Source organism: Dasypus novemcinctus, chromosome 3 (assembly GCF_030445035.2).
Source record: "Dasypus novemcinctus isolate mDasNov1 chromosome 3, mDasNov1.1.hap2, whole genome shotgun sequence".
Classification (NCBI taxonomy): domain Eukaryota; kingdom Metazoa; phylum Chordata; class Mammalia; order Cingulata; family Dasypodidae; genus Dasypus; species Dasypus novemcinctus.
Window position 1 is genome coordinate 164,726,365 of NC_080675.1, and position 26,460 is coordinate 164,752,824.

The 26,460-nt window shown below is 38.0% G+C and overlaps 1 protein-coding gene and 3 pseudogenes across 8 annotated transcripts in view; all 4 read right to left on the reverse strand.

Moving 5' to 3' along the window:
- Window positions 1–26,460, reverse strand: part of CHD2 (chromodomain helicase DNA binding protein 2) — a 157,882-nt gene that overhangs the window by 107,656 nt on the left and 23,766 nt on the right. For 4 of the 8 annotated variants that reach the window (XM_058294647.2, XM_058294650.2, XM_071214342.1 and 1 more), the window contains 7 exons: window positions 24,065–24,151; window positions 22,328–22,389; window positions 10,157–10,264; window positions 8,043–8,183; window positions 6,704–6,837; window positions 1,976–2,201; window positions 591–691 (listed from right to left, as the gene is read on the reverse strand). In XM_058294647.2, the coding sequence (XP_058150630.1) occupies window positions 591–691; window positions 1,976–2,201; window positions 6,704–6,837; window positions 8,043–8,183; window positions 10,157–10,264; window positions 22,328–22,389; window positions 24,065–24,151 (859 nt within the window). The remainder of the gene's footprint in view (window positions 1–590; window positions 692–1,975; window positions 2,202–6,703; window positions 6,838–8,042; window positions 8,184–10,156; window positions 10,265–22,327; window positions 22,390–24,064; window positions 24,152–26,460) is intronic. The other 4 variants (XM_058294649.2, XM_071214344.1, XM_071214343.1 and 1 more) reach the window with 1 other exon arrangement.
- Window positions 16,558–17,351, reverse strand: LOC105747067 (disks large homolog 1-like; annotated as a pseudogene).
- LOC139438728 (disks large homolog 1 pseudogene) lies at window positions 18,397–19,058 on the reverse strand (annotated as a pseudogene).
- Window positions 19,017–20,107, reverse strand: LOC139438224 (disks large homolog 1-like; annotated as a pseudogene).

Sequence of the window (26,460 nt, forward strand, 5' to 3'; positions counted from 1 at the left end):
ATAACAATCTCTTGGCTCTCAATGGCTGCTCTTTCAGTCTCTCTATTGGTTTCTCCTCCTCTTCCTCATTTTAAAAAATTGGAATGCCCGCAGACTTCTTCTTGTCACTATGTATACTATATTTCTTAGGCTTTAAGTACTATCTACATACTGTACCATATTTAAATCTCTAGCCCAGACCAAGAGGTCTGAACTCCAGGCTCACAGCTGCTATCATCTTTACAATTTCCACCATTTAAAAAACTAAAAAATACACCAAATTTACAAATATCCAACTGACCATTCTTGATTTACACTCCAAAATTCAATTCCTTCCTTAATTTCTCCACTTCAGAAAATGGCACCCCTATTCTACTATTTGCTCAGATCATAATCTTTGGCATCATCGTTGATAGCAGCTTTTCTCATTTCCCATATCCAAATTTACCAGCAAATCTTGTAGGATTACCCTTCAACACATTATCTATACAAATGATCTATTCTCAAAAAGTAAACCTACAAATTTTTTTTTAAATTTACACTATTCTCAAACGTAAGAGCCACTATTCCCTGAATACAAGCAGCATAAAAATAATTTTCCCTATACTTACCTATTATCCTTTCTACTATCTGATACTGTTTATTCAACTCTGAGGCCAGCTCTTGTTGACAGTTGAAATACTCCACATCTTCAGGAGAAACTTTCCCTAACCTGAGAGAAAACATACCAAAAAAAAAAAAAGTAAATACTTAACTAGATTTTGGAATTCGTTTACATATCCCAAAAAACAAAAGTTAAAGGTAAGAAATGAAGCTTATCTTTTACTTCCCTTTTCTATCCATTTCAGAAATCTTTTACTAGGAATTAGGCCAAAGATTTATCAAAAATACTGAAAACCTTAGAATCTTATGTGGTTATACCACAGTTGTTTACTTCCCTAATATGACCCATCTAAAAAGAAACTTCAGAACTATTTCCTGTGATAAAGTCATATCTAAAGAGATTATGACAATAAAAGTCAATCCCAATTTAAAGGAAACACTATTCTTTTGTGTATGGGTTTGGGGATTGACTATGGCTTTTCTGGAAAACTTCTTGGTACCAAATTTTGATCAACAGCATCAACCTGAAATTAGATATTACTATTCCTCTGATGAGTTTTAACTTCTAAATCACTTTACACAACTTACCCATTTTAGGGGGACGTATTTTTGTTCTTGAATAAAAGAAAAATAAGTGATTTCATATTTTCATATTTTGTACAGGAGTAAAACAAATTAAAATACGTCCTATTCCTACACAAAAGAACCCAAACACATTATGCTGCCAGGCATGTCTTCACGGCTGGACTGGATACCTCTTACTGCTCAATTCAGCTTATGTGCTATAGCTCTGCATATTTTTCATAAGCACCCTAACACATTCAAGGCTATAAGTAAACTAAAAACACAATGGACTCTCACAGTTTTAGAAGTTTTCTAATTGCTTCCTTTACATCATTTGTGCAGATTGTGCAAAACAATGATTTCTTTAAAGTCTATCACAACCCAAGAGAGTTTGGAATATAAATTCCTTACATCTAGGCAAACCAACATAACCACAGCAAAATAACAACTTTGAGTGCAAGGGTTCTGGACTCAGGTGCCAGAACTGAAATCCTGACTCCACTTGGAGAGCAGCTCAAAGGCAAGCTCTACCTCAGTTTTCCCAACTAAAAAATAGCAGTAATGTCAGTATGGCAAGGATAAAAGTGACAATGTGTGTAAAATGCTCCAAAAGCTATTACTGAACTCCAGACTGGTGGCTGTATGCAAAAATACATAGTGTCTTCAGGTCACAATCTCATAAAAGCAGAATTGCAAATGGCTCCACTTCCAGATAATCAGGGAAAATTTTGAGATCCTAAATAGCAGCTATTCTCCATGCATGACTTAAAAACCTTTCCTTCCCTCAGAGTGCAAATATATTTCTTTAATCCATGGCAGAAAAAAGTACCATTGTTTGATTTCATCCTCTTTCTTCTTAAAGTTCTCTAGCTTTTTTAGACCCTTCACTTTCTGCTGCTGTAAGGATTCTTCACTCTCCCATGTGCTGTGGATATAAGACCAACCCTTCCATTTGATGAGGTACTGGATTTCGCCTTCCTCCTTTTCAGTGTCAAAGTCACCACTAGGGTCTCCATTAGCTTCAATTGCATATACAGTAGTCGAAGCTCCAGTGGCTGCAAAAAGATTCAGTTGAACTTTAAAAAGAATATATTAAAGCAGGCATTGAAAAATTTCCCAAGATGGTGGAATGAAAAGTTTCAGGTCTCCATCCACCCACAGAGGCTTTAAACAACCCCAAGAACAGGCAGAAACATCTTTCTCAAGACTCCAGAAAACAGTTAAAAGACTGAAGTAAAAGGGTCAGTGCCTAACCAGAAACGGGATCCTTGAAAACGGCATTTCATGGCCCTGGCTGCCCCTCACCGGCTCAGTACAGAGCTGGTCCACCCTCCAATGAGGGCCCCTTGTCCCACTCCCAAAGGGTGCAGAGTAACTCTTATGCACATATTTGGAGCACGTATGTCTGGCCCATTATCTCTGGTGGTGGTCTGAGGGACTCACCATCCCAGAAACTGCCCTGCATGTAGAAAGGCAGTGTACACAGGGCTATCCTAGAGAGCAGTCAGGTGACTGCCTGGGGCAAGGGACTGCTGGCTGTGGGACATATAGTGCAGTGTCTGGTACTGTGAGGAAAAGATTACCTCAGGAACAGGAGACAATCAAGAACCCTGTAAATGACAGAATTATTAGGGCTAAACAAGCATGTACAAGAAAGCATGAGGGAGGCACATATGTTTTGGTCTGGAACTATTGTTCTCTAAACTCATTATACTGATAAACTCTGAAGTAGAGCACTCACACAGGCCAAATGAAAGACTATAAAGGTGTGTTCACTTTTTCCTTCTTTTTGGCTAGCTCCTGGATAAGAAAAGCTCTTTTGTAACTAGATCCAAGCTTAAGGAACAGATAGATGCCTCAAAGTCTAAATTCTGGCAATACACTAAAATATCAAAATGTCCAGGTTTCAACAAAAGATTACAAAACATACAAGGAAACAGGAAGTGATGGTCCAAGCATAGGAAAAGATTAAAATATTAGAAACCATCAGTGAGAAGTAGCAGACCTGGAACATACAGAAAAAAAAATTTTTTTTAAATGGGCCTAAATATGCTCAAAGAGCTCAAGTAAAGCATGGACAAAGAACGAATGGAAACCAGGAATAAGACAGACAAACACAAAGAGATCACCAATAGAGAAACAGAAATTATAAAAAGGAACCAAACAGAACTGGAAGACCACAGTAACAAATTTTAAGTCCCCTAGAGCAGGTTGGAGATAGCAGAAGAGATCATCAGTGAACTTGAAGATAAGGCAACTGAAATCATCCAGTCTTGAGAAGTATAAAGAAGAATGAAGTGAAGAGAGCCCGGAGGAACTTCTGGGACACCATCAAGCATACAAATAAATATATGCACTGTGTAAGTCTCAAAAGGAGAAGAAAAAGAGAAAGGGGCAGAAAAAATACTCACTGTCAAATGCCAAAAACAGAGAATTCTGAAAGCCACAAAAGAGAACAATGTGTCACAAGAATCTCAAAAAGAAAAAAGTGCAAAATTCTCATGGGAAACCATGGAGGCAAGAAGGCAGTAGGAAAACATTAAATTTAAAGTGCTGAAAATAATTCATTGCCACCCTAGATTTCTACAACTGGCAAACTATCTTTCATAAATGACAGAGCAGGATTAAGACTTAGATGACAAAAGTTGAGGGGCATCATCACCACCAGAACTGCCCTCAAAGAAAAGCTAAAGGGAGGTCTGCAGGCTGAAAGGAAAGGACTCTAGAAAACTGAAATCACATGAAGAAATAAAGATCTCAAGTAAAGATAATGACATGGGTAAATATAAATGTCAGTACTAGAGTATATTTGGTACGTAACTCCACTTTTCCCTTCCTACAGGATCTAAAAGGCAAATGCATAAAATATAACAACAAATCAATGGTTTTGGATTCACTATGTATAAATACATAATTTCTGGCAAGAACTACATAAAGGTAAAGGGATGAAGGGTATAAGAACAGTTTTATTATATAAGCTACTAAAGTTAAGTTGTTATCAAAGCAATCATGATTATTATAGATTAAGAAAGTGAAGTTTAAGCCCGGTGGTAACCACAAAGAAAGGATCAGAGTATGCAAACTCAGAGAGACCTAAAGTAGAGTACAGGTTACCAGCGGTGGGGGAAGGGGCAACAGGAAGTTAATGCAAAATAGATGGAGGGTTTCTGTTAGGGGTAAAGGGAAAGTTTTAGTAACGGATGGTGTTAAAGGTACTGCAATTCTGTGAATGTGATTACTCCCACTGAATTGTATGCTTGAGAGGGGTAGGGATGGGAAGATTCATGATGCACACGTTTCCAAAATTTAAAAAAAAAAGAGAGAAAATAAAGAAATAATGGCAGCTGAACACAATACATGATCCTGGACTGGATCTAATAATGGAGGTTTTTATAAAAAACCCAAAAGGCTATTATTGGAATACATGAAAGAACTGGAATATAGACTGAGAGCCTTACACCAATATTAAAGTCCCTGAACCTGATAACTACTTAATGTATTTACAAAGGTGAATATTCATGTTATGAAATGTATATCAAGCATCATGTGTTGGAGTATGACGTATACAACCTACTCTAACGTTTAGAAAATAGAGGGATTGATAGATTCATAGAATGAAATAGCCAATGTTTCAAAATGTTAAAATTGGAGGATCTCCATGAAGGTAGGTGTGTTGGATTTCTCTGTATTGTGTTTTGTATTATTACGGCAACTGTACTGTAACTCTGAAATTTTTTTTAACTCCTCTCCCCACCCCAGGTGTCTGTTCTCTGTGTCTATTTGCTGCACGTTCTTCTTTGTCTGCTTCTGTTGTTGTCAGCAGCATGGGAATCTGTTTCTTTTGTTGCATCATCTGGTTGTGTCAGCTCTCCGTGCGTGTGGCACCATTCCTGGGCAGGCTGCACTTTCTTTCACGCTGGGCAGCTCTCCTTATGGGGTGCACTCCTTGCACGTAGGGCTCCCCTACGCGGGGGACACCCCTGCGTGGCACAGCACTCCTTGCGCGCATCAGCACTGCGCTTGGGCCAGCCTCCACATGGGTCAAGGAGGCCCGGGGTTTTAACCGCAGACCTCCCATGTGGTAGATGGATGCCCTAACCAATGGGCCAAGTCCGCCTCCCCTGAAATTATTTCTAAATAAAGTTTTTAAAAAATTTCCTGAAGGTCACTCAGTCATGCGGCACTGCGACTCGAATTCAGGACTGTTTGGCTCCACAGTTACAAGCTTTTCCCTCTGTCTTGTTCCCTCCCAAGCTCTTTTGCCTTGGAGCTTTGATACACGCTATTCTCTTTTCTTCGAGGGGAATATGAAGAAATGAAAACAGTTGATATAGTGATTAAAAGCACAGACTCTGGAGCCACACTGCATAGGTATGACTACTGATCTACTACTTAACTAGCTCTGTGACCTCAGGAGAATTACTTAACCCCACTGCTTGTGTCCTCATCTGTATGGTGGGGATGGTAGTTGCATCTGCTTCATGGCATGTTGTGGGAATTAAAAGTTTAATTATATTTGAGGCCTTTGAAAAGTGTCTTCCATGTAGTAAGTACTCTATACATGTAGCTATTATGATAACTCAGTGTAATTGCATTGTGATACTGAATAGTATTAATTTTTATGTTTTAAGGTTGATTTAATCATAAAAGCAAAAATATAAATTTTCTCCCACAAAAATTTTCTTATAAAATTTAACAAAACTACCCAGTCACCCACTTAAATCTCTTATAACCATAAGTAAAAATAGGATGATTAAAGAAAAAAAAGGCAAATAAAAGTCGGTAAACATTATTTTCATATTTCCTTTATGGAAAGGTATCTCAATAAGATATAAAAAAATTTTCACTACTGTCCAACTATGTATTTAACCAATTTAATACATTTCATGAGGAGAATCAGAAACAAAGGTGATTTTCTTAATGTTGATAACAAGTATTTGCTAAATCACTGCTTTCAAAAACAATAACAGGGAAGCGGACTTGGCCCAGTGGTTAGGGCATCCATCTACCACATGGGAGGTCCGCGGTTCAAACCGCAGGCCCCCTTGACCCGTGTGGAGGCTGGCCCACGTGCGGTGCTGATGCGCGCAAGGAGTGCCGTGCCACGCAGGGGTGTCCCCCATCTAGGGGAGCCCAACACGCAAGGAGTGCGCCCCGTAAGGAGAGCCGCCCAGTGCGAAAGAAAGTTCAGCCTGCCCAGGAATGGCGCCACACAAACGGAGAGCTGACACAACAAGATGACACAACAAAAAGAAACACAGATTCCTGTGCTGCTGACAACAACAGAAGCGGACAAAGAAGAACACTCAGCCAATAAACAGAGAGAACAGACAACTAGGGCAGGGGTGGGAAGGAGAGAGAAATAATTCTTTTAAAAAAATAAAAATAAAAACAATAACACATACCTTTCTCTTCAGTTCTGAAACATGAGGATTATATCAGAAAAAGACCTGCACATTCCACAACAAACATAAGCATGGACTGTAACTCAGGGATGAAACAAATCTGGGCCTTATTGAACAAGTATAAAAAGTAATCTTGCTTCCCAGACACATACCTCCTTTCTTTCCCAGTCTTGAATCTAAGACCTTTTCAATAGTTTCACTATTATCTTGCTGTTCATCAACTCCTTCTCCAGTCATTTCAATTAGGTCATCTGAGTCAGTCTCAAAATCATCATCTTCTTTATAACTACATGAGGAATAATGTTGATTAAATGGGAAACTATATTTTAGGAATTAAAGACTACCATACACAACATTCACTGAATAAGGAACCATAACCTTTGGTTCCAACATGCCTTTTTATAGACTCATTCAGTGGGCTCAGAACTTATTTTCTTTCTACTTAAAGCTTTGAGTTTTCACTGATAACTGCAGAGAGACTAAGTCCTATTTAAAAATATTAAAGTACTTACAGTACTTTCTATAAGCAAGATACAGAAAACTAGCAAGACATCCTTATTTTTTCACTCTTTAATATCAGATCACTACTCTGTAAACATGAAAACAACAAAGAAAATGCATAAAGAAAAAAAATGCTATTGTTTCATTAAGCAAAAGAAAAGCAGTATTTCTAAGATTGTTTTCCAACCCTTTGTTTTATCTCCCCTCCCAGTAACAAGAAATTTAAGTACTCCCAAACTGTTGAAAACATCAATAAATGTACTTCCAGGCAATAAAATATTAAAATGTAATCTCCCACTGTCTATTAACAACAAATGGTTTGGGAGTCATACAACAGAAAAGCACAATTCTGGATGCAGTATAGTTGCAGCAAGAAAAAGTGCTAAGCTATGCATTCACCTACTCAAAGCCTAATAGCCTAGATTTGGTGCCAGTGGGCAAGTTAATATCCCTGGGACTCAGTTTCTCTCAGTAGACAGAATGAAAACTGTATGTTTACTAAAAGAAAATTATGATGCCACTAAGAAATTTAAATGTCCTTAGACTCCTACAAAGTAAAATATTAATGTTTGCACCTATCATTAGTAAGCTTGATAAAATTACTATACCCAAATATCAATACCTAAGTTGAACCTGAAAATAAATGGCGATTAATAGTACAATTCAGAAATGAAGACACAATCCTGAAAATGAATGTTATAAAATCAAGATAATGTCACTCAGCCACCACTGACAGTTTGTGAACTTGGAGCAGTTCTCTTTAGAGTAATGAAGACTAGAAATCATCCACTGCCACCCGTTCATATTCCTCTTGACTCAACACCATCTTTTTAAAGGAAGGCTCATCAGATTTATTAAAAATTCAAGCTCAAGACATAGGCCATTATTTGTGCATTTCAAATGCAAGAACCTTTGACTCATCAGATCCAAGTGCTAAAAAACTACACTAATACCTTCCCACCAATGAAAAACTTCTGGGGTACAATTTACCTAACATTTTTAGCTGCTCTACGACGAGTCTGTCTTTTGGGAGCTTCATCATCTTCGTCATCATCATCAGAAGAATCTTGCTTCTTTCTCTTTCCACGCTGAGTCTTAGATTGTTTTTTAACACAAGGTTTGGGCACTGTTCTAAAATGAGAAAAAGAAAAATGGTAAAAGTTTTAGTCTATCCTTTGGTGTCCACTTCAAATCTATACAATAGCATTTTCCAAAAACAATGGTGCACACACAAGAGTTACTTGGGGAATGTTAAAAATGCATATCCCTGGGTCACACTCCCTGAGATTGTGATTCACTAGGAATTTGCATTTTCAACATGAACACAGTGATTCTGATACTGATAATCTTCAATCACTCATAGAAGATACACTGGTCTCTGAGACAATGGGCCTCAATTGTTCATCAAGATCACCTGACAAAACAGACAGAGAAGGTATTTCTGAAGATACCTCTTTGGAGGACAATTTGGAAATATCTATTAAATTTACAAATGTAGCAATTTTACTTCTAGGCACTGATCCTACTAATGACACCTATATAAAACGTAATAACTTTTGCAATAGGAGAAGTTTAGAAAAACCCTACATGTTCATCAACTGGGAAATAGTTAAATAAATAGAATACTATGTAGCGCCACTGAAAAATAAAAGAAAAAGGAAGTTTGCTATATAATGATATGGACTGATTTCCAAGATAATGAAAGAAAAATAATGCAGAACAAGATGACAGAATGCTACCGTCAGTGTAAAGACGATAAAGAAATAACTACACACACATTTTTCTCTTTATGAGCCATAAAATATACCTGGAAGTTTACCTAAGAAACTGTGCCCTACCACCAGACCTACTGCACCAGCTTCTAAGGAAAAGGCTTCTCAGGTGATTCGATACACAGTCAAGACTGAGAGCCACAGGTAAAGAGCTCACATAAGAAAACCGCCAAATACTCTATCAATGATGAAAAGGTGAAATAAGTAGGAATGGGAAGAAGGAAATCTCAGAATCACATGTATCTGTTTCCTCTCATACCTGACATAACCAACACTATTTACTCAATAAATAATGAGTAAAATCTAGAACAGAGATCTGGAGTGACACTCCAGTCCTGAGAGCTTAAAACTCTGACAAAACTCAATTGATGAGCTTCCCTGCTAGAGTAGGAAGTAGAGGAACAATGTCCTAGCCCCAGACATCAGCAAACCTTTTCTGTAAAGGGCTACAGAGTAAATACTTAAGGTTTTGCAGGTCAAGAAGTAAACTCAAGGACATTATAAAAATAGGCACTTAAATAACAAGAGAAAATATATGTTCACAAAATTTGTATGGATAAAATACAAAAAAAACTAATCATCGAGGATGTTTTTCTGACAACTACTAAAGAGAAGAATAGAATTGACATTTCACTTAATTGGGTTCAAATGTAGTATTCTGTATTATCAATTATAAATGTTCATCTATAAAAACTACTTACTTGCGGGCCATAGAAAAACAAGAAGTGAGCAAGATTTGGCCCAGAGGCCATAGTTTGCTGACACCATCCTAAGGAATATTGCAAAAAGGTAACCTTTTCCTGAGGCCTGTCTCCTCCCGCTTTACCTGTCACCAGACCAGTACCTTTCTGATTCAAAATTACCAAACTGTCCTGTCAACCTCAGTCTACATCCTCCTTTGCACAATCAGAATTTTCTGCTTAATGTAATTAACAGTGAAATATGCTTTAAACCAGCCAAGGAGCATTTTAAACTTAACAATTAGTTCTCCCAAAAAGAAGTTGTAACTAACCAAATATACAGCAAGATTTCTTTTTAAGCAGACTATATTCACCCTTCCTAACTAGTCGGCCATGAAATAAGATAAAGTAAGATTCACTATCAGAGAGCTATATACCACTGATATATCCACAACCACTATAAGGAGCCCAGTCATCTAATTACTTGCTAATGATGAGGCGGGCACTAAGTCAACCACAAATATCCACAACCCAGAATCCCAACACGTGTACAATCAATAAAGGCTCCCAATCCAACACTATATCCATTCTTCTCACTCTAAAGCAAATTAAGCTGGTCCAGAAGCAGAGATGCCTATAACAAACACAGCACCTTCTAGGGACAGGTCTTCTGGCTGTCACTTTTTTTTGCTCTGGTTCACTCTCTGCACTGGTGCCTTGTTCCTGTTCATCTTCTGAGGGTTCCCGTTTCCATTTTTCCCTACGATCAAAAGCAAAGCAAAATGATTTTTTCCTATATGAATTCTTCAATCTGACAAAGCCAATTTCAAATTGACTATCCAAATCGTGAACATGCATATTTTAAATGCTATACTAAGAGATTCGTTCTAGCTTCAATTAAATTTCGCTTGTGATCCATCCTAGACAATAATATCTATTCTTATCTATTAACAAAAATAAGAATGAAAACTAAATTTTATTTTTTAAATCATTTGTAGAGAAAAAAAAAACTTGTTAAATTTTTTATATTCCACTTTGATTTCAATACTGTCATTGACAAGATCAAACCCATAATATATACCCAAATCACTGGTTCTCAAATTTAGTGTACTTAAGAACAACCTAGATGGCTAATTAAGATACAGATTTTTTAGCCTTGGGCACAGAGTTAATGATTCAGTAGTCTGGGGTGGGGCCTGAGGGAATCTGAATTTGAAAAAATTCACAAAAGATGCTGATGCTGCTTGTCATAGACTTCTTTGAAAACTGTACTATATATTTCAATATCTTCAGAATATCATTTCAGGGAACAGTTCATAAACTTATTTTTTACTAATAAACCTGCCACCTATCAATTAATATCAGCTAAAGTAGTAGTTTGCTAATCTCCGGTGACTTATATTTTAGCTATGAACTCTATGAGTTTGCTTACTATATTTAGTTCACAACAGCAAATTCATACAAGTATTTGTCCTTTTGTGTCTGGCTTGTTTCACTCAACATAATGTCCACCAGAGAACAGAAGGTGGTTAGGCAATGGAAAGCTGAGATTTAACTTGTGTAGAATTGGTAAAAAGTTGTTTGGAAATGTTTGCAAATGAAAAGAAACAGTAAAAGTATGACATCACAGGATTTTTAATTAGTAGGACTAACATATGGTTACAAATAGTGGTTTCTCGTTTTTTTCCTTTTTTCTGGAGTAATGAAAATGCTCTAATAATGATTGAAGTGCTAAATGCATATTGATTATACAGTTTAGATAAATTATATGGTTTATGAACAAAAATAATAATAGGTGGGCTTGGGGAAAAATACACCAAATGTAAAATACAGACTATAGTTAATAGTAATACTTTGACGATGTTCTTTCACAATTTTTATTACAAATGTTTCACAATGATGCAAGTTATTGTTGGTGGAGTCAGGTATGGGAGCAATGTATGATGTCATTCATGTTCACTTTGTAGGTTCACTACCTTTATACTTATTGTTTATGTTTGTTCATGTATGAGTGATATACTTCAATAATTTTTTTAAAGAAAAAAAGAAGTGATTTGCAACAATTACAAAATAAAGTAGGTAGGTATTTCTTTGCTCCTTTAGATCTTAGAAGGTTTGAAAGAGCTGTAACGTATAAGAGTCTTACTTGCCCAACACAGTGTTTCAAGTTTATTTAAAAGACCAAATAAGATATCACAGTGACCTCAGGTCACTTCTCATCTGTGGGGAAGAAGGAACATGAACTGAGTATGAAATAACCCACAGGAAAATATACAGGCAGGTGCCTGAGGTTTCTCTGTTCAACATGCCTCCTGGGTCCGTGTATACAACTTGCCTCTTGAATCTGTGTATACAGAAAACTGTTGCAGAACTAAAACATCAAATCAATATTCTCCATGGGAGAATGGGTCAAAATAATAATGAAAGCATATTATAAAAAGGTAGGGGATCTGCAGATACCTGAGAACATTCCTAAAAGTTACAAGAGTCATCCTACCCCTGAATTGCACAGAGACCTCAGGGAAAAAACAAATTCAAAACTTCTGTAATAAGGCCATGAGGCATTTTTATGTACATTACTCAACTCTACCAGCAATGTGTGTTTACACATTCATCTCCCTAGCAATAGGTGACTTCCTCGCAAAGAGGGTTTTTGATGTTTATCTTTGTACCAGAACTTAGCACACAAGCAGGCAAATGAAAATGTCCCTGTGTTAAATACATCAGCTAAAGAATAAGTTACTTCAGCCTGCCAAATAAGTAGGCTACTTTTGAGAGCAGAATGCTAGGACAGTAAGGTTTGTTAGTATTGTATAATATCCTTCATTGTTTGTTTAAAACAAAGACCTCCTTACGTCTAACTAAGCTCTGGGCACCTTGTCTTATTCTGCTTCTCTACAACCTAGTACAATAAATGTTTGCTAAGGAATCCCAAGACTAGAAGGGGAGGGAGGGAGGGAAGGAAGGAGGGAAGGAAGAAAGGGGAGGAACGGAAGGGAAGAGGGAAGAAGGAAGATGTCTCCAGCAACTGGGAGACTGGCCTATTAGTCTGCAGTATCCCTTAGATCAAGTCCAGAAAAGTTTACCCTTCTGAACAGGCTCAAAGTCAAACTTTAGAGAAATAGTTTAACAGGAAAAAAGCTTGAAAGAACATTAACAGGTAAGACCCAAGGGGGGGTGTTCAAATGAGAAAGATCCACAGTCAAGTATTAATTCTAATTTACATAACCCCTCTAGGAATTGAACAACTAAATCAGGGCAGTAAATTAGGTCCCTGTCTATAAATGTGGGAAACTAAACTGACAGCAAACTTTGAAAGTAAGGATCCTGAGAGTGAGTTTTCCAGTTAAATCACAGTTTAAAGACTATAACCAAACAGTCTCAGAATCTCCAAACATGGGAGACTGGAAAAAAATTTAGCAAATCAAATGTCCAAAGAACCTCCTCCGGAGAAGGAATCTGAAGTCCAGTGACACAAGCCACTTCCCAACCATAACACAATGAGGACCAAAGATACAGGAAAAATTAAAAACAGCCTCATATATTCTGGGAAGATAAGGACAATCATTGGTTTAAAAGGCTTGGTTGGGTTTGTATGGAAATGTATTTGAAAGTTGCTTGATTTGTTTACATTTCAAGTACACTGAAAAAAAAAAGTTACAATCAGCATTACTAATCACCTCATAGCAGAGACAGGGTGGTAAGAATGATCAATTACCAAAAAAAGGAACTTCTTAACCCCACATACTGAAAGGCTTCTCTGACATGTTAAACTGGTGCCTACTCCTTTCTTATAAAATGCAAATTTTATGAGGAACACTCGTCCACTAAGCCATAAATTGTATTATAAATTGGGCCACAATGAAGAAATCTAAAATAGAAGATCCTAAGGAAAACATATTTCACATATCAAAGAAGAACTGCCAGACCAGCCATGAATAGGAGCTAAAAGCAATCAAGGGAATTTTTGTGAAAATTCTGGGAAATGGGGAGAAAAATACCAAGATTTGGTCACTAAGGCCCCGAGGCAATGTAACCAGACAGAAGTCAGAATGCAAGTATAGTTTTCCTCCTTCTCTGGAAAAAGTTTATTGGCAGGAACCTGGAAAGGCACAAATCAAATCTAAACAACAATAAATGAGAGGATGAATGAAAAGTCACTTTTAAAAATATGGGGTATAAACTCAGGTGAAGAGTCATAGATACTATTGACCGTGTGTAAGAACCCAACACAGACAATTCCATTCTCTTCCACTTCCCCAAAAGAACACCTTTTATGACAAGTTCCAACAAAAAAGGGTAATCTAGGACTAACAAGGATTCCCTTCTACTCTGTCCAGTTTGTGATAAACTCCCAATTCAAAACAGTGGAAAGGAAGAAATTATGATCCCAGGAGAAAAACTTCATGTGATTTTGGCTAAGATATTTTTAAATTACAGTTGGGAGAAAGGGTTCTGGAGGCATTTTAAAGTGGTACCATAATGAGTCAGCAGAAATCCTATGTAACAGATCCAAAATGTAGATAACATTACTACGCACTGCATGAAAAAAGGATTCAATATCAAAAGAACATGAATAGGTTAAATTAAACTCCAGGTTCTGTTTCTTTACAATGCAGGAGTTGCAATCTCAAATATCTACTAGCCAGTAGCTATTTGGATATCATGGCCTATCCAAAAGTGACAAAGACTACATACAGTCCCAGGCCACAGTTATGTGGGCCAGCATTGACAGGTATGTGTCAAAAGGAGCTAGAAATCTAAATTCTTATGTTCCATTTCTCAATTTTTCAATGGCAGCAACTAATTTTAAAAGTCTTTAAATATTATGCAGGACCACTGGGCTATATAACATCTTTAAGTTTTTAAAATGCTAATACATTGTGATACACATTATTATGGGTGGGAGGTTAATTTGTCTCTTTATAACTCTCAAAGAACAAATTCCCTTTAAAGACTGCCTTTTTCAAAAATACCAATTTCATAAAACCAAAGAAAGCAGAGCAGATGTAGCTCAGCAGTTCAGCACCTGCTTTGCATGTACGAGGTTCTGGGTTTAAGCCCAGGTACCTCTTATTTAAAAAAAAAGAAAAGAAAAGAAAAGAAAGGCTGTTAAAGGACCCCAGATTAAAGAAACATGACAACTAAATTCAATACCTGGGAAGCAGATGTGGCTCAACTGATAGAGTGTCCACCTACCCTATGGGAGGTCCAGGGTTCAGTACCCAGGCCTCCTGATCCATGTGGTGGGCTGGCCCATGTGCACTGCTACCACCCACAAGGAGTGCCGTGCCACGCAGGGGTGTCCCACGTGTAGGGGAGCCCCCCACACAAGGAGCGCTCCCCGCAAAGAGAGCCACCCCACGTGTAAAAAAAGCAGCCTGCCCCAGGAGTAGCACCGCACACAGAGAGCGCTGACACAGCAAGATGACACAACAAAAGAGAGACACAGATTCCCGGTGCCATTGACAAGAATGCAAGTGGACACAGAAGAACACACAGCAAATGGACAGAGAGCACAGACAACAGGGTGAGGTGGGGGGCGGAGGAGGAGAAATAAATGAAAAATAAATCTTAAAAAAAAATTCAGTAACTGATCCTACACTGAATTCTGTAGTGGAGGTGAAAAAATGTCATAAAAAGACATTATTGAGGCAGCGGACTTGGCCCAGTAGTTAGGGTGTCTAACACATGGAAGGTCCACGGTTCAAACCCCGGGCCTCCTTGACCCACGTGGAGCTGGCCCATGCACAGTGCTGAAGCACGCCAAGGAGTACCATGCCACGCAGGGGTGTCTTCCACGTAGGGGAGCCCCACGCGCAAGGAGTGCGCCCCGTAAGGAGAGCCGCCCAGCGCGAAAGAAAGTGCAGCTTGCCCAGGAATGGCGCCTCACACACGGAGAGCTGACACAAGATGACCCAACGAAAAGAAACACAGATTCCCGTGCCGCTGACAACAGAAGCGGACAAGACGACGACGCAGCAAAATAGACACAAAGAACAGACAACCGGGGCGGGAGGAAAGGGGGGAGAAATAAATCTTAAAAAAAAAAAAAAGACATTATTGAGTCAACTGATAAAATCGGAGTATGACAAACATATTTTAGCCAATGTTAAATCTATGTTCAAACTACTACTGTAGTGTACTTATGGGAGACAATATCTTTAAATCTTAGGAAATACACACTTAAATATTTAGGGGTAAAAGGCCAAGATAGGAAATTTTCTCAAATGTTTTGAATCTATAGATGTGTATATATAAATAGAAAGGAGTATACCCACAAAGCAAATGGGACAAAAATGTTAACCACAGATCAAACTGGATAAATTACACAGGTGATCTTTGTACTTTTATTCTTTTAACTTTTCTGAAGTTTCAAATTAACTCCAAAAAAAAAGTTACTTGTAAAAATAAATTTAGTTCTCCAACATGGTAGCCACTACCCATGTGAAACTATTTATGCACATAAATGTGGCTAGTCCAAATTGAAATGTGCTATAAGGGTAAAATAAACAGCAGGTTTTTATGTTTGTTTGGAAACTAAAGAACATATATTTTCTTTTACTTGTCTATGATAAATTATTTGCTTTGATAACAGAAGTTAACTCAGAAAAGGACTTGAACTAACTCAAAGGCCAAACCACGCTATTATCAGTTAAATGTGAATAGTTGTTCAGAGTTTACTAAACCACTGATTAAGGCCACTTTTGTTTAATTTATAGTGAAACTTGAAATTTGAAAAGAACGTATATACAGTGTTCCTGAAAAATCTCTGAAAAGTTACTTTCCCTTAAACATTAAGGAATTTTACCACAATCTCCCATATCCCCAAACCCCTTAAATAGGGGTCAGGCCATTCTATCCTCAGTTTTGAAAACTGGCCACAAACCAATAGTGACAAAAAAGAATACAGATGATTTAACTTGAGGGAGGCATTACATGTCAAAAAATAAGTGTAATATAATGAATGGATATGATTCGACATGGAAAGAATATTGAAGTCAGACTCCAGAAGGAAAGGGCAAAGAGTAAAATAAAGGAAAAGAGTAGTCTTCATAACTTTTCTTTTGCTGGAACCCAAATATAAGGACCAGACTATTCTTCTATAACCTGCTTTACTTGGTTGTAAATGTCTTCCAAAGTACCTCCTTGTGTAACAGAGCCTTGAAATGTTCAGTAAACTTACTTCATGACTCTCTCGTTTCGTGGCTCTCTCGTTTTTCTGGCTTGTTCTTCTGTGAAACGTTTATTCATTTCTATGATATCTTCCATGGATTTGGGCTGAATAAACATAGAGAATGGATACAGCTGTGCAATCTGGAGTCTCTTTTATGGCATTTCTGGACACATGGAATATAGTGTTTAGTATTTTTTGCTACTTCTTGTACAGACTGAACACTTGTTCCAATACAGATGGTTGTTTTGCAGGCCAGCGTCAATGAATTTATGTTCCTGGGTACCTTTTCCATCTGTTCTCTTGAAGTCACAAAATGATAATTTCTTCCATCTACCTCATAACCTCATTTTGGTCTAGTTGTATGAGGAACACATGATCTAAATTTGCCAGGAAATTCTGAGATCAAATCAACATTTATTCTATCTTTCATAGGTCCCAACAAGATCACTGATTGAGTATAATTAACTTCTTGTTGGTTCCTAAGATAAAACATATATTTCTTGGCCATGGTACCTACTTTCACTATCGCTGGCATTAGAAGTTACATGCTGGTCAGCTTCACTTTTTTCTTGCTCAGCCTAGCCTTTGTTTTTACAGAAGGGACATTTTCAGGAAGAAGTTCTTTTCATACTTTAGTTTCTCATTTTAGAATTCAATTTCTTGTTTTTTCTTCTCAACTCCTGGCTAACTAGGAAATCACTCCAACTTCATCACTTTCACCCTGTGACATAATCTGCCTGGTTTGCCACCATTCTTATCATCAGAAGCATTAGTAACATAGAGGATGTCTCCAAATTTGAAATTCAATCCCAGTGGGAAGTCCACGTTTGTCAATCTGGTCATAATGAAAAAGGGCTGTGACATAGAGGGATCATTTCTGACTAGTTTGAAGAGAACCTGCCCCAGCATTGATGCTACTGTTCATCATCTGCTCTCTTAAGTCATGTATTTCAGCTTCAAATGACTGTATTCTTCAGGTCAATACTGTGCCAATAATGTGCCAGCATTTTTTAAAAGATTTATTTATTTATTTCTCTCCCTTTCCCCACCCCCACCCCCCCCCCCCCGCAGTTGTCTGCTCTCTGTGTCCATTCACTGTGTGTTCTTCTGTGACCGCTTCTATCCTTATCAGTGGCACTGGGAATCTGTATTTCTTTCTTGTGTCATCTTGTTGTGTCAGCTTTCCATGTCGGAGCCATACCTGGGCAGGCTGCACTTTGTTTCGCACTGGGCGTCTCTCCTTACGGGGTGCACTTCTTGCACGTGGGGCTCCCCTACGCGGGGGACACCCCTGCATGGCAGGCCACTCCTTGCATGCATCAGCACTGCACACTGGCCAGCTCCACACGGGTCAAGGAGGCCCGGGGTTTGAACCAGGGACCTCCCATGTGGTTGTCGGACACCCTATCCATTGGGCCAAGTCTTTTTCCCATGGCCAGCATTTTTCAATATGGCTGTCCCTGGTCATGGCTGGCAGCTCTGAGGTCAACACTGTTTACCGAGATCTTCACTAAGATCAGCAGGTCCTCCACACAATATAAAGGAAATAAATATTTCTTCTCCATCTTCACCTCCTACAATGTTGAACCCAAGGCCTGTTGAGCCACAATGAAGAAAATCTTTTCTAGGTTCTCTTGTGATTTTATCATCTCCAGGCACTGCTTTTGAAACTGTTATCTGGGTGGTTATGCAGGTGTTTGGCCCAAAAAGGAAGATGGGCTAGCATAGTAATCAACAGGCTGACTAGTGGTGGTAGGGTGAGGTATGAGTGCCCTTATGATATTATGCATGTTTGTTTTTTAAGTTCAAAACTTTTATTATACACTTGTTATTTATGTATTTTTATGTATGAGTGATGACTTCAATAAATTTAAAAAAAAAAAACAGGCTGAGAAAGAGTTGGTGCTATCAGGTGGTTTATAGCCATCATTCATATACCTACTTGTGGGTTTTGCCACTTACAAAAAAAATCAGATGCATTCTTTAAGGCAGTTATTGCTTCTTCATGAGTAACTTCTTCTAAACAAACACCATTCAGTGCTAAAAGTTCATCTCCAATCTCAAGTTTGCCATCTTTATGCGTTGCACCTCCTCCCATTATTTTGGTTGTACAGATGCTATTATCTCCAGGAATGTGCTGATTTCCAACACCTCCAGCAATGTTAAACCCAAGACCTTTAGGACTTTTAATTAGTTTTATTTCCTTTGTTTTCTTTTCTGATATTGATTTCCATCTTTTTACATACAAGCATGTGACAGACCCTGTCTCTTTCAACACTTCAACCACTGTGCTATGTGTTGCATAATGACCATCTACTTCATTGACTCATTTCTTTTTTTAAAGATTTATTTATTTATTTATTTCTCTCCCCTTCCCCCCAAACCCCAGTTGTCTGTTCTCTGTGTCTGTTTGCTGCGTCTTCTTTGTCCGCTTCTGTTGTTGTCAGCGGCACGGGAATCTGTTTCTTTTTGTTGCATCATCTTGTTGTGTCAGCTCTGTGTGCGGCGCCATTCCTGGGCAGGCTGCACTTTCTTTCGCGCTGGTCGGCTCTCCTTACGGGGCGCACTCCTTGCGCGTGGGGTGCCCCTACGCGGGGGACACCCCTGCATGGCATGGCACTCCTTGTGATTTCTTGATATTCATAATCTGCATCAGTGCCATTAACATAAGTCAGTATTTTCAAGCTACCTGTGACCAATACTGGAGGAAGATTTGTCTTTATTGGTGAAATATTAGAATGAGAAACAAATCCATGGACATTTTTCAATCTCATATTTCCTGAGATATGAATCAGTTCCAGGCCTATCACCTCATTAGGGATCTGAGGGGAAATGTGCTCTGGTAAATGGTATTGACTTCTCCACACCAGCGCTAAGACTACTTGGTAGTGTGTCTGATGTCACAGTAGTGCATGGAAGCCAGGACATTTCCCAAGTATTCACAAGCTATATTGGTTCAGACTGCTTTCAATGATCCATACATTTTGGATTATCCAGTATGGTCACTTAACAAAATTCCTGAATATCTATTAAAGCCTGAAAGAGATTGCTCTGAAAAATGTCAGTAACTCATTTTATGGAACTTCTGAGGTGTCTGTTCTCAGTTTGGATTAGTTTCAAAGATACTCTTTCGAAAGGAGCAAAGCTCTCTGGTATCTTGCTTCTGGACCAGCATTTTTCTCCAGAATCAGGGAGATGGCAAGCACCAGTCTTTCTCCTTCCTCATTTTGTCTGTGGGCCAGACAGGACAACTGCCACTCTCCAAGACACCCTCATGCCCTACATGCACACCTCTGCTGTACCCCACACCCTGTAGCACCACCACAAAGTTTCTGCGAGCTTTGAGCACCCGAAGCCAGGGTAGGCTCTAGTCCTAAGCCAGGTAGTTCCCTGCCCTGAGACCTCGCCACATTCCCCCTCCCACATCTCCAGTTGCTAAGGTAAGGGGCTGAGGAGACAGGGTATGAGCTCCCTTAAGTGGCCACACTACACTCCAGCAGCCTCTTCCTTGTCCTCGGCCACCATGTCCTCACCTGCCGTAGCTAGGTACCTCTCTTGACCTTTCCTTTCCCAGCCACCCCATCCAACCCCTAAACACAGGATTTTGAAAAAAATATTTTTAAAAATGTAAAATGTAAAAAATTAACAATTTTTGTGTTGTTATATGCTGAATTGATAATATTTTGAATGTGTGGTTAAATAAAATTTATTAAAATTTTTTTAAAAATCTAAAATTTGTGAGTATAATCTGTAGAGTTTCAGCTAAAAAAGCAACTAGCCCATGCTATTTCACAATTTCCATCCCTTTTGAGAGTCTCACTCAATTCTCGAACTCCTGTGCCCCCACAATAGACTCTGTTATACCTGCTCAGATCAGAGAGCCCTTGTAGTGTTGAGCCTTGCAACTTGAGTGAGTCTTAGCAGATGTAGGACCTCCTCTGATTAAGCTTCTTTCAGCAATCAAAACTGACTCACGAGAAGAGCTCCCAGTAAGTCCTCAGTGTTCACCAGCTGCCCAGAGAATGGAAGGAAGTAAGGCTAGCCCAGTGCCCAAACACACAAGCAAGAGTTGAGCAACTTCAGCTCCTGACAAGTTCCTAAAGAAAAGCTTCAAGACAGAGAAGCAGGATTACAGAGAAGATGTAACCCACCCTGCAAGAACTAACAGATTCTAACTCAGGGAAAGGGTCATGAAGTTCTCCTAGGGTTACTGACTTCGGGGAGCTCTTAAGACTATAAGAGAAAGAAATTAAAGATAGGACCTGGTCACCAGAGTTAAGTGTGATATGTTACACAGTGGCTAAATAAATGCTGGCTTCTTCACACATGGATTAGGTCATTAAAATGGGAAGTCAAAGATTTCAAATACCATTTAGATCCCATTCAAGAAACCAGCAGAACGCAGTCAGATAGTGGAGGAAAGAGAACACGCATGGACCTTACAAAGTGTGGTCAAGAACATTTCAGAAAAGGCCCCCAATACAACTATAAAACGAATAAGCAGGGAGAAAATCTTCCAAGTAAGACCATGGCACTGAGGTAGAACAAAAGCCTTCTAGGATGCCAAGATATGCAGGTTTTTTATTAGTTGCTATTCTTCCAACTCTGAGTAATATTTAAAACAAATGAAACTGTTCTCTAGACAGTACAAATACTAAATACTTCACTTCTCTGTCAAGTTCTTTAATAATCCACATTTAGTGTCAAAAAATTACAACATAGTTTCTAGTGTTAGATAGGCAGAATAGTTACTCTATTTTGATTTTTTTTTAATTACTTGCCTTAGTCCAAATATTTATTAAAGATTTAGGACAGAAAATATCTTAACAGGGGCTTTTAATAGGGATCATGGACAACTGTTTAATATGAGAACACCTTAACTGTGTAATTTTGAAAATCTACATTTTTCTAGATGTAGAAAAAATGGTCTCTAGAGCCATATTGTCAAAGGGATCCATACCCCCCCTTCAAAAATAAGATTTTAAAAATTATTTCAACACACTCATTTTTATTTTTACCAAATTAGTATTTTTAAAATAACTTTAAGAAAATAAATATTATATATAATCTACACTATAAAGTAATTTCACTTAAGCCCAAGAATGAAAATTTTCTGGCTTAAGAACTACAATATTAAAATCATATGGAAACCACAATTGAAATTTCACACCAAAAGAGGTGCCCAACCAATAAAATTTTGCCATGTCAACACAAAGAACAAAAGAAAATGAAAACAGCAAATCTAAAAATTGTTCCTTGCCTACTAGAATAGAAGTGTTGGAATACTTATCCATATATTTGGCATTTGTACACATTTTTAGTCTTAAAAAGAAAATAAACTGGGCTAAGTGGGCTAATCAGACAGAAGAAGGTAGATATGCCCCAAGAAATAGCCCATGCCCATGTGGAATACTTCCATATGCTAAACTGGAAATCCTGTACTTAAAATGCTGCTGCAATGGCAGTCAAAGTATACAACAGCCCAGGCTAATGAGAGAAACAGAAGTAGATTCTGAGACCTGGGGTAGACTAAAAGACACAACAAAGGTAGTCCTGGAAATGATGACATGTTCCTACGCAACTTCAGAGCGGAAAAAAAAAAAAAACGGAAAACTACTGGAGTAATGTCCCCCACGGAAGACTTACTGTTTTTTCAGTTGCCTCTGGCCTCTTCTTTTTGGGCTCCCACTCTCAGACCCGCTACTTGCCTTCAGTGAGTGGGGGGGGAAAAATGATTACAGACTTTAATTCACAGTTCTTAAGAATAACACTATATCTTGGTTCAACAATTTACTCAATTTAGCATTCTTCAATATGAACTTTTAGACAGAAAGAAACCTAAGCACTTGTTTAGTGACGCTCACTCTTCTTTTCTTTAAAAATTAATGTCTGTCCATTATTACTGAGCTATCATTATAGCCAGGAAATATTTATCTCATCTTGACCTTTAGAATACTGTTCAGTAAAACAATGGAAATATTTTCTATCTGCACTAACCAATACATTAGCCACCAACCACATGTGGCTCCTCAACACTTGAAATGTGGCAAGTGTCATGAAGAAGCAGAATTTTTAATTTATTCAATTTTAATAAATATAAATCTTAAAAGCCACATGTTTTATAGCATGCATATTGAACAAGGCCAATTTTGGATATCAAATGAAAATCCATAACATTTAGCCTGTGTGCCACTAAAGGCAATTACTATTTACGTATTTCATTTTAGATTCATTAGAGACCATGTTCAATCATAAAGCAACAGTGCTTTGCTAATGGTGCCATGCCAAAGGCACTATACAGTCACAGGTATTTAAAAGCTAAAAGAAAAAGCAAAAAAAAAACAAGCAAAATAGCAAACTTCTGTTGCACTTAAGTCTCAAGCCCTACAGAGAATGTGTTTATTATTTATACACAAAATAGGAACAACTATGTGATGGGTTATAATAAATAGGGTTCACTAACCTAGCCCTAGCACTATGGACAAAGAAAGCAAAGAAAAACCACCTCAGAAGTCACTCAGAATAAAACATCTCAAATACAAGACAGATGTTAAGGTGAATTATATTTTTAAAGTACAATTACCAAACCCCACTCCCAACTTACAAACTTTGCTATCAATATTTAACTTTCATCAAAAGGGTATTATATAGCTAAGAAAAGCAAATTTCTCCTAAAAATGCAGAAAGAGGACATTACACTGAGACAAGGGTGGCTCTTATAAGAGGCAAAAATCCACAAATATCACAACTGAAAAGGTGAGAAGTTTGATTCCATAGAAACAAGAGAATCTGGTACATAATATGAACGTTAAACATCACCAATCTATCTCTCACAGATAGACAAGAGTTAATTATGTATGAAACATAATTCATTTAAAAGTAACAATATTTCAGTAAAATGAAGAAACCAAATTTAAGGAAATTAGAAAAATTTTTTAAAAAAACACATTACTTAGGTTAAGAACACCCTCCCCTTCCTTTCTCAGGAACAAATCTGAAGCTATTCCCATTGTTACACTTGTTTATTATGCAAGTTACTCACTTAACAAAATATAGGAGACACCAGGACTCAAGGTGTTTAAAAGTAAACTTGCTACAATTAATTTCACTGTAAGAAACTTGACCAGAAAAAATTTTAATTAAAAAAAAATTTTTAGACCAGTTCTATATTGCTCTATTTAAATGTTCACTATTATATGATCTTTCTGGTGAGTTTACATTTTCATTCACTTCTTGCCTTACTAGGTATGTTCATAGAAGTTCATATTATAGTTATTAAATTCCCATGCCTGATGCTCAGTCTTGTTAATGATAATACATAACAGAGCTGAAAAGAATGAAGACAGGGAGTATAAATATATCCTTTGAAAACTTTACTCTTACCTCTTCCTTAATATTAAATCGTGATGGTTCTTGTCTGCTTCGGTTTGACCGCCTGACCCCATAAACATCAGGATATTCTTCCCACATCTGTAAAATTAACAGACCATGCACAAATCATTTTTCTTGACCCCCATTTATTTATTTACTATTTTCATTACAGGCAAACTTATTTCAATTTAAAACAATTCAAGTAACAAAGCATTTGTCAAAAGGGTTGTTTTGTTAGTTTTTTATGAAATAACAAAGCACCAACTTTAAGAATACGAAATATTGTTTTAGAATATATTAGTTTCCAGTGCCCCTTTTCATTACTAAACTGTTATTAAAATATACTGTATTCCATACCCATCACTAAAATGTAAATTTACAGTTGAATATCTATGGCAAGGTAAGATAGTAATTACTTCTAAAAAACACAAAGGATTTACTGTTAAGTTTTAAATTCTCTAATGTTTTGACATTTCAACTTTGCACATTGACCTGAGACACTGAAAAAAAAAACAAGCTCCAGGGTCCCACCATGTCTAATTAAGTAAGAACCGGGGCATTCATACATTTAATTTCCTCAGGTCAATGTGCATACTGATATCCCAGATACATAAAGATCAGGTATTTCTAACATGTAGCTATAAGTTCTCAGAATGAAAACCAATGGCACCCTTTTCCTAATAAACCCAATTTTATTCTCTAGCATTTATTAGTCCTTTGCCTTTAAGACTTGATTTTAATAACAATCCTTATCAGTGGTCCAAAAAGTAAAGTTTAAAAAAGGGATTAGTTAAGGAGTAAAGTTTTTCCCACATTATATTAACACCATCTTACAAGAAGGCTCAAACCAGCAAACCTATTAGAAAAATGTGTAATACTCCCACACACCCTGCATTTCTCAACGTCTAATGATTACAGTTGAATCCCCAATCTCACTCTCCTCTCCAGAGATAATTACTGCTAAGTGGATATAGGTTCCTTTCAAAAAAAAATTTCAGACGAAATGAATTTGAGCAGATTGTGGGGCATTAAAATGATGATCTTTAAAAGAAGTAAAATATGCAAAAGACATGCTTAAAAGTCAAGATTAGAATAAAGGCTTGTTGTCAAAACAGAGGGAATAGCTAATATCATGAAAATATTTAGAAAAGTGAAACAGAATGTATACAAAAGAGAAGTCAACAGCTGAGACTCAAAGAATGCTCACATTTTAAAATATGGAAAGTGGATCCCAAAAGACAAAATTGATAGAAGACCAAGAAAAACACATCATTAAGCCAAGGGAAGATTTGTTATCAACAGTACCTAGGGAAGTGGTCTTGGCCCAATGGATAGGGCGTCCACCTACCACACGGGGGAGGTCCATGGTTCAAACCCCAGGCCTCCTTGACCCGTGTGGAGCTGGCCCATGTGCAGTACTCATGCGCACAAAGAGTGTTCTGCCACACAGGAGCGTCCCATGTAGGGTAGCCCCACGTGCAAGGAGTGCGTCCCATTAAGGAGAGCCTCCCAGCACAAAAAGAAAGTGCAGCCTGCCCAAGAATGGCGCCACACACACAGAGACCTGACACAAAAAGAAAAACAGATTCCCGGTGCCACTGATAAGGATAGAAGCGGTCACAGAAGAACACACACCGAACGGACACAGAGAGCAGACAATGCGGGGGGGGGGTATAAATAATAAATCTTTAAAAAATTAAAAAAAAATAACAGTACCTAAAAAATATGCTGGAGTGAGATGAAGAACAAGACCACAAAAAGAAGCCAACCAGATGGCACAGGAATGGGCTTTTTTTTTTCCGTCCCCCCACCCCATTGTCTGCTCTCTGTGTCCACTCATTGTGTGTTCTTCTGTGACTGTTTCTATCCTTATCAGCAGTACTGGAAATTTGTGTTTTTGTTGTGTCATCTTGTTGTGTCAGCTCTCCGTGTGTGCAGTGCCATTCTTGGGCAGGCTGTACTTCTTTCGCACTGGGCGGCTCTCCTTATGGGGCGCACTCCTTGCGCGTGGGCAATCCCTATGTGGGGGACACCCCTGCGTGGCACGGCACTTCTTACGCTCATCAGCACTGCACATGGGCCAGCTCCACATGGGTCAATGAGGCCCATGTGGACCTCCTATATGGTAGGCGGACACCCTATCCATTGAGCCAAGTCTGCTTCCCAGAATGGGCATTTTAGAACTAAAATCCAACATAATCATAGAATCTCATGTCCTCAGTTTACAAAGGTGGAAATTGTATAAACCTTCATTACACAATTGTGGAACTGGTAGAATTTTATAATAGAAAGAACAAAAGATCCACAACTGATAGAACTATGTAATGGAAAAAACAAAAGACCCAAATCAAGAGTTAGGAATAAGCAAGTGGTAGGAAATAAAAGTGGAGGCAGCAAATGCAAAACAC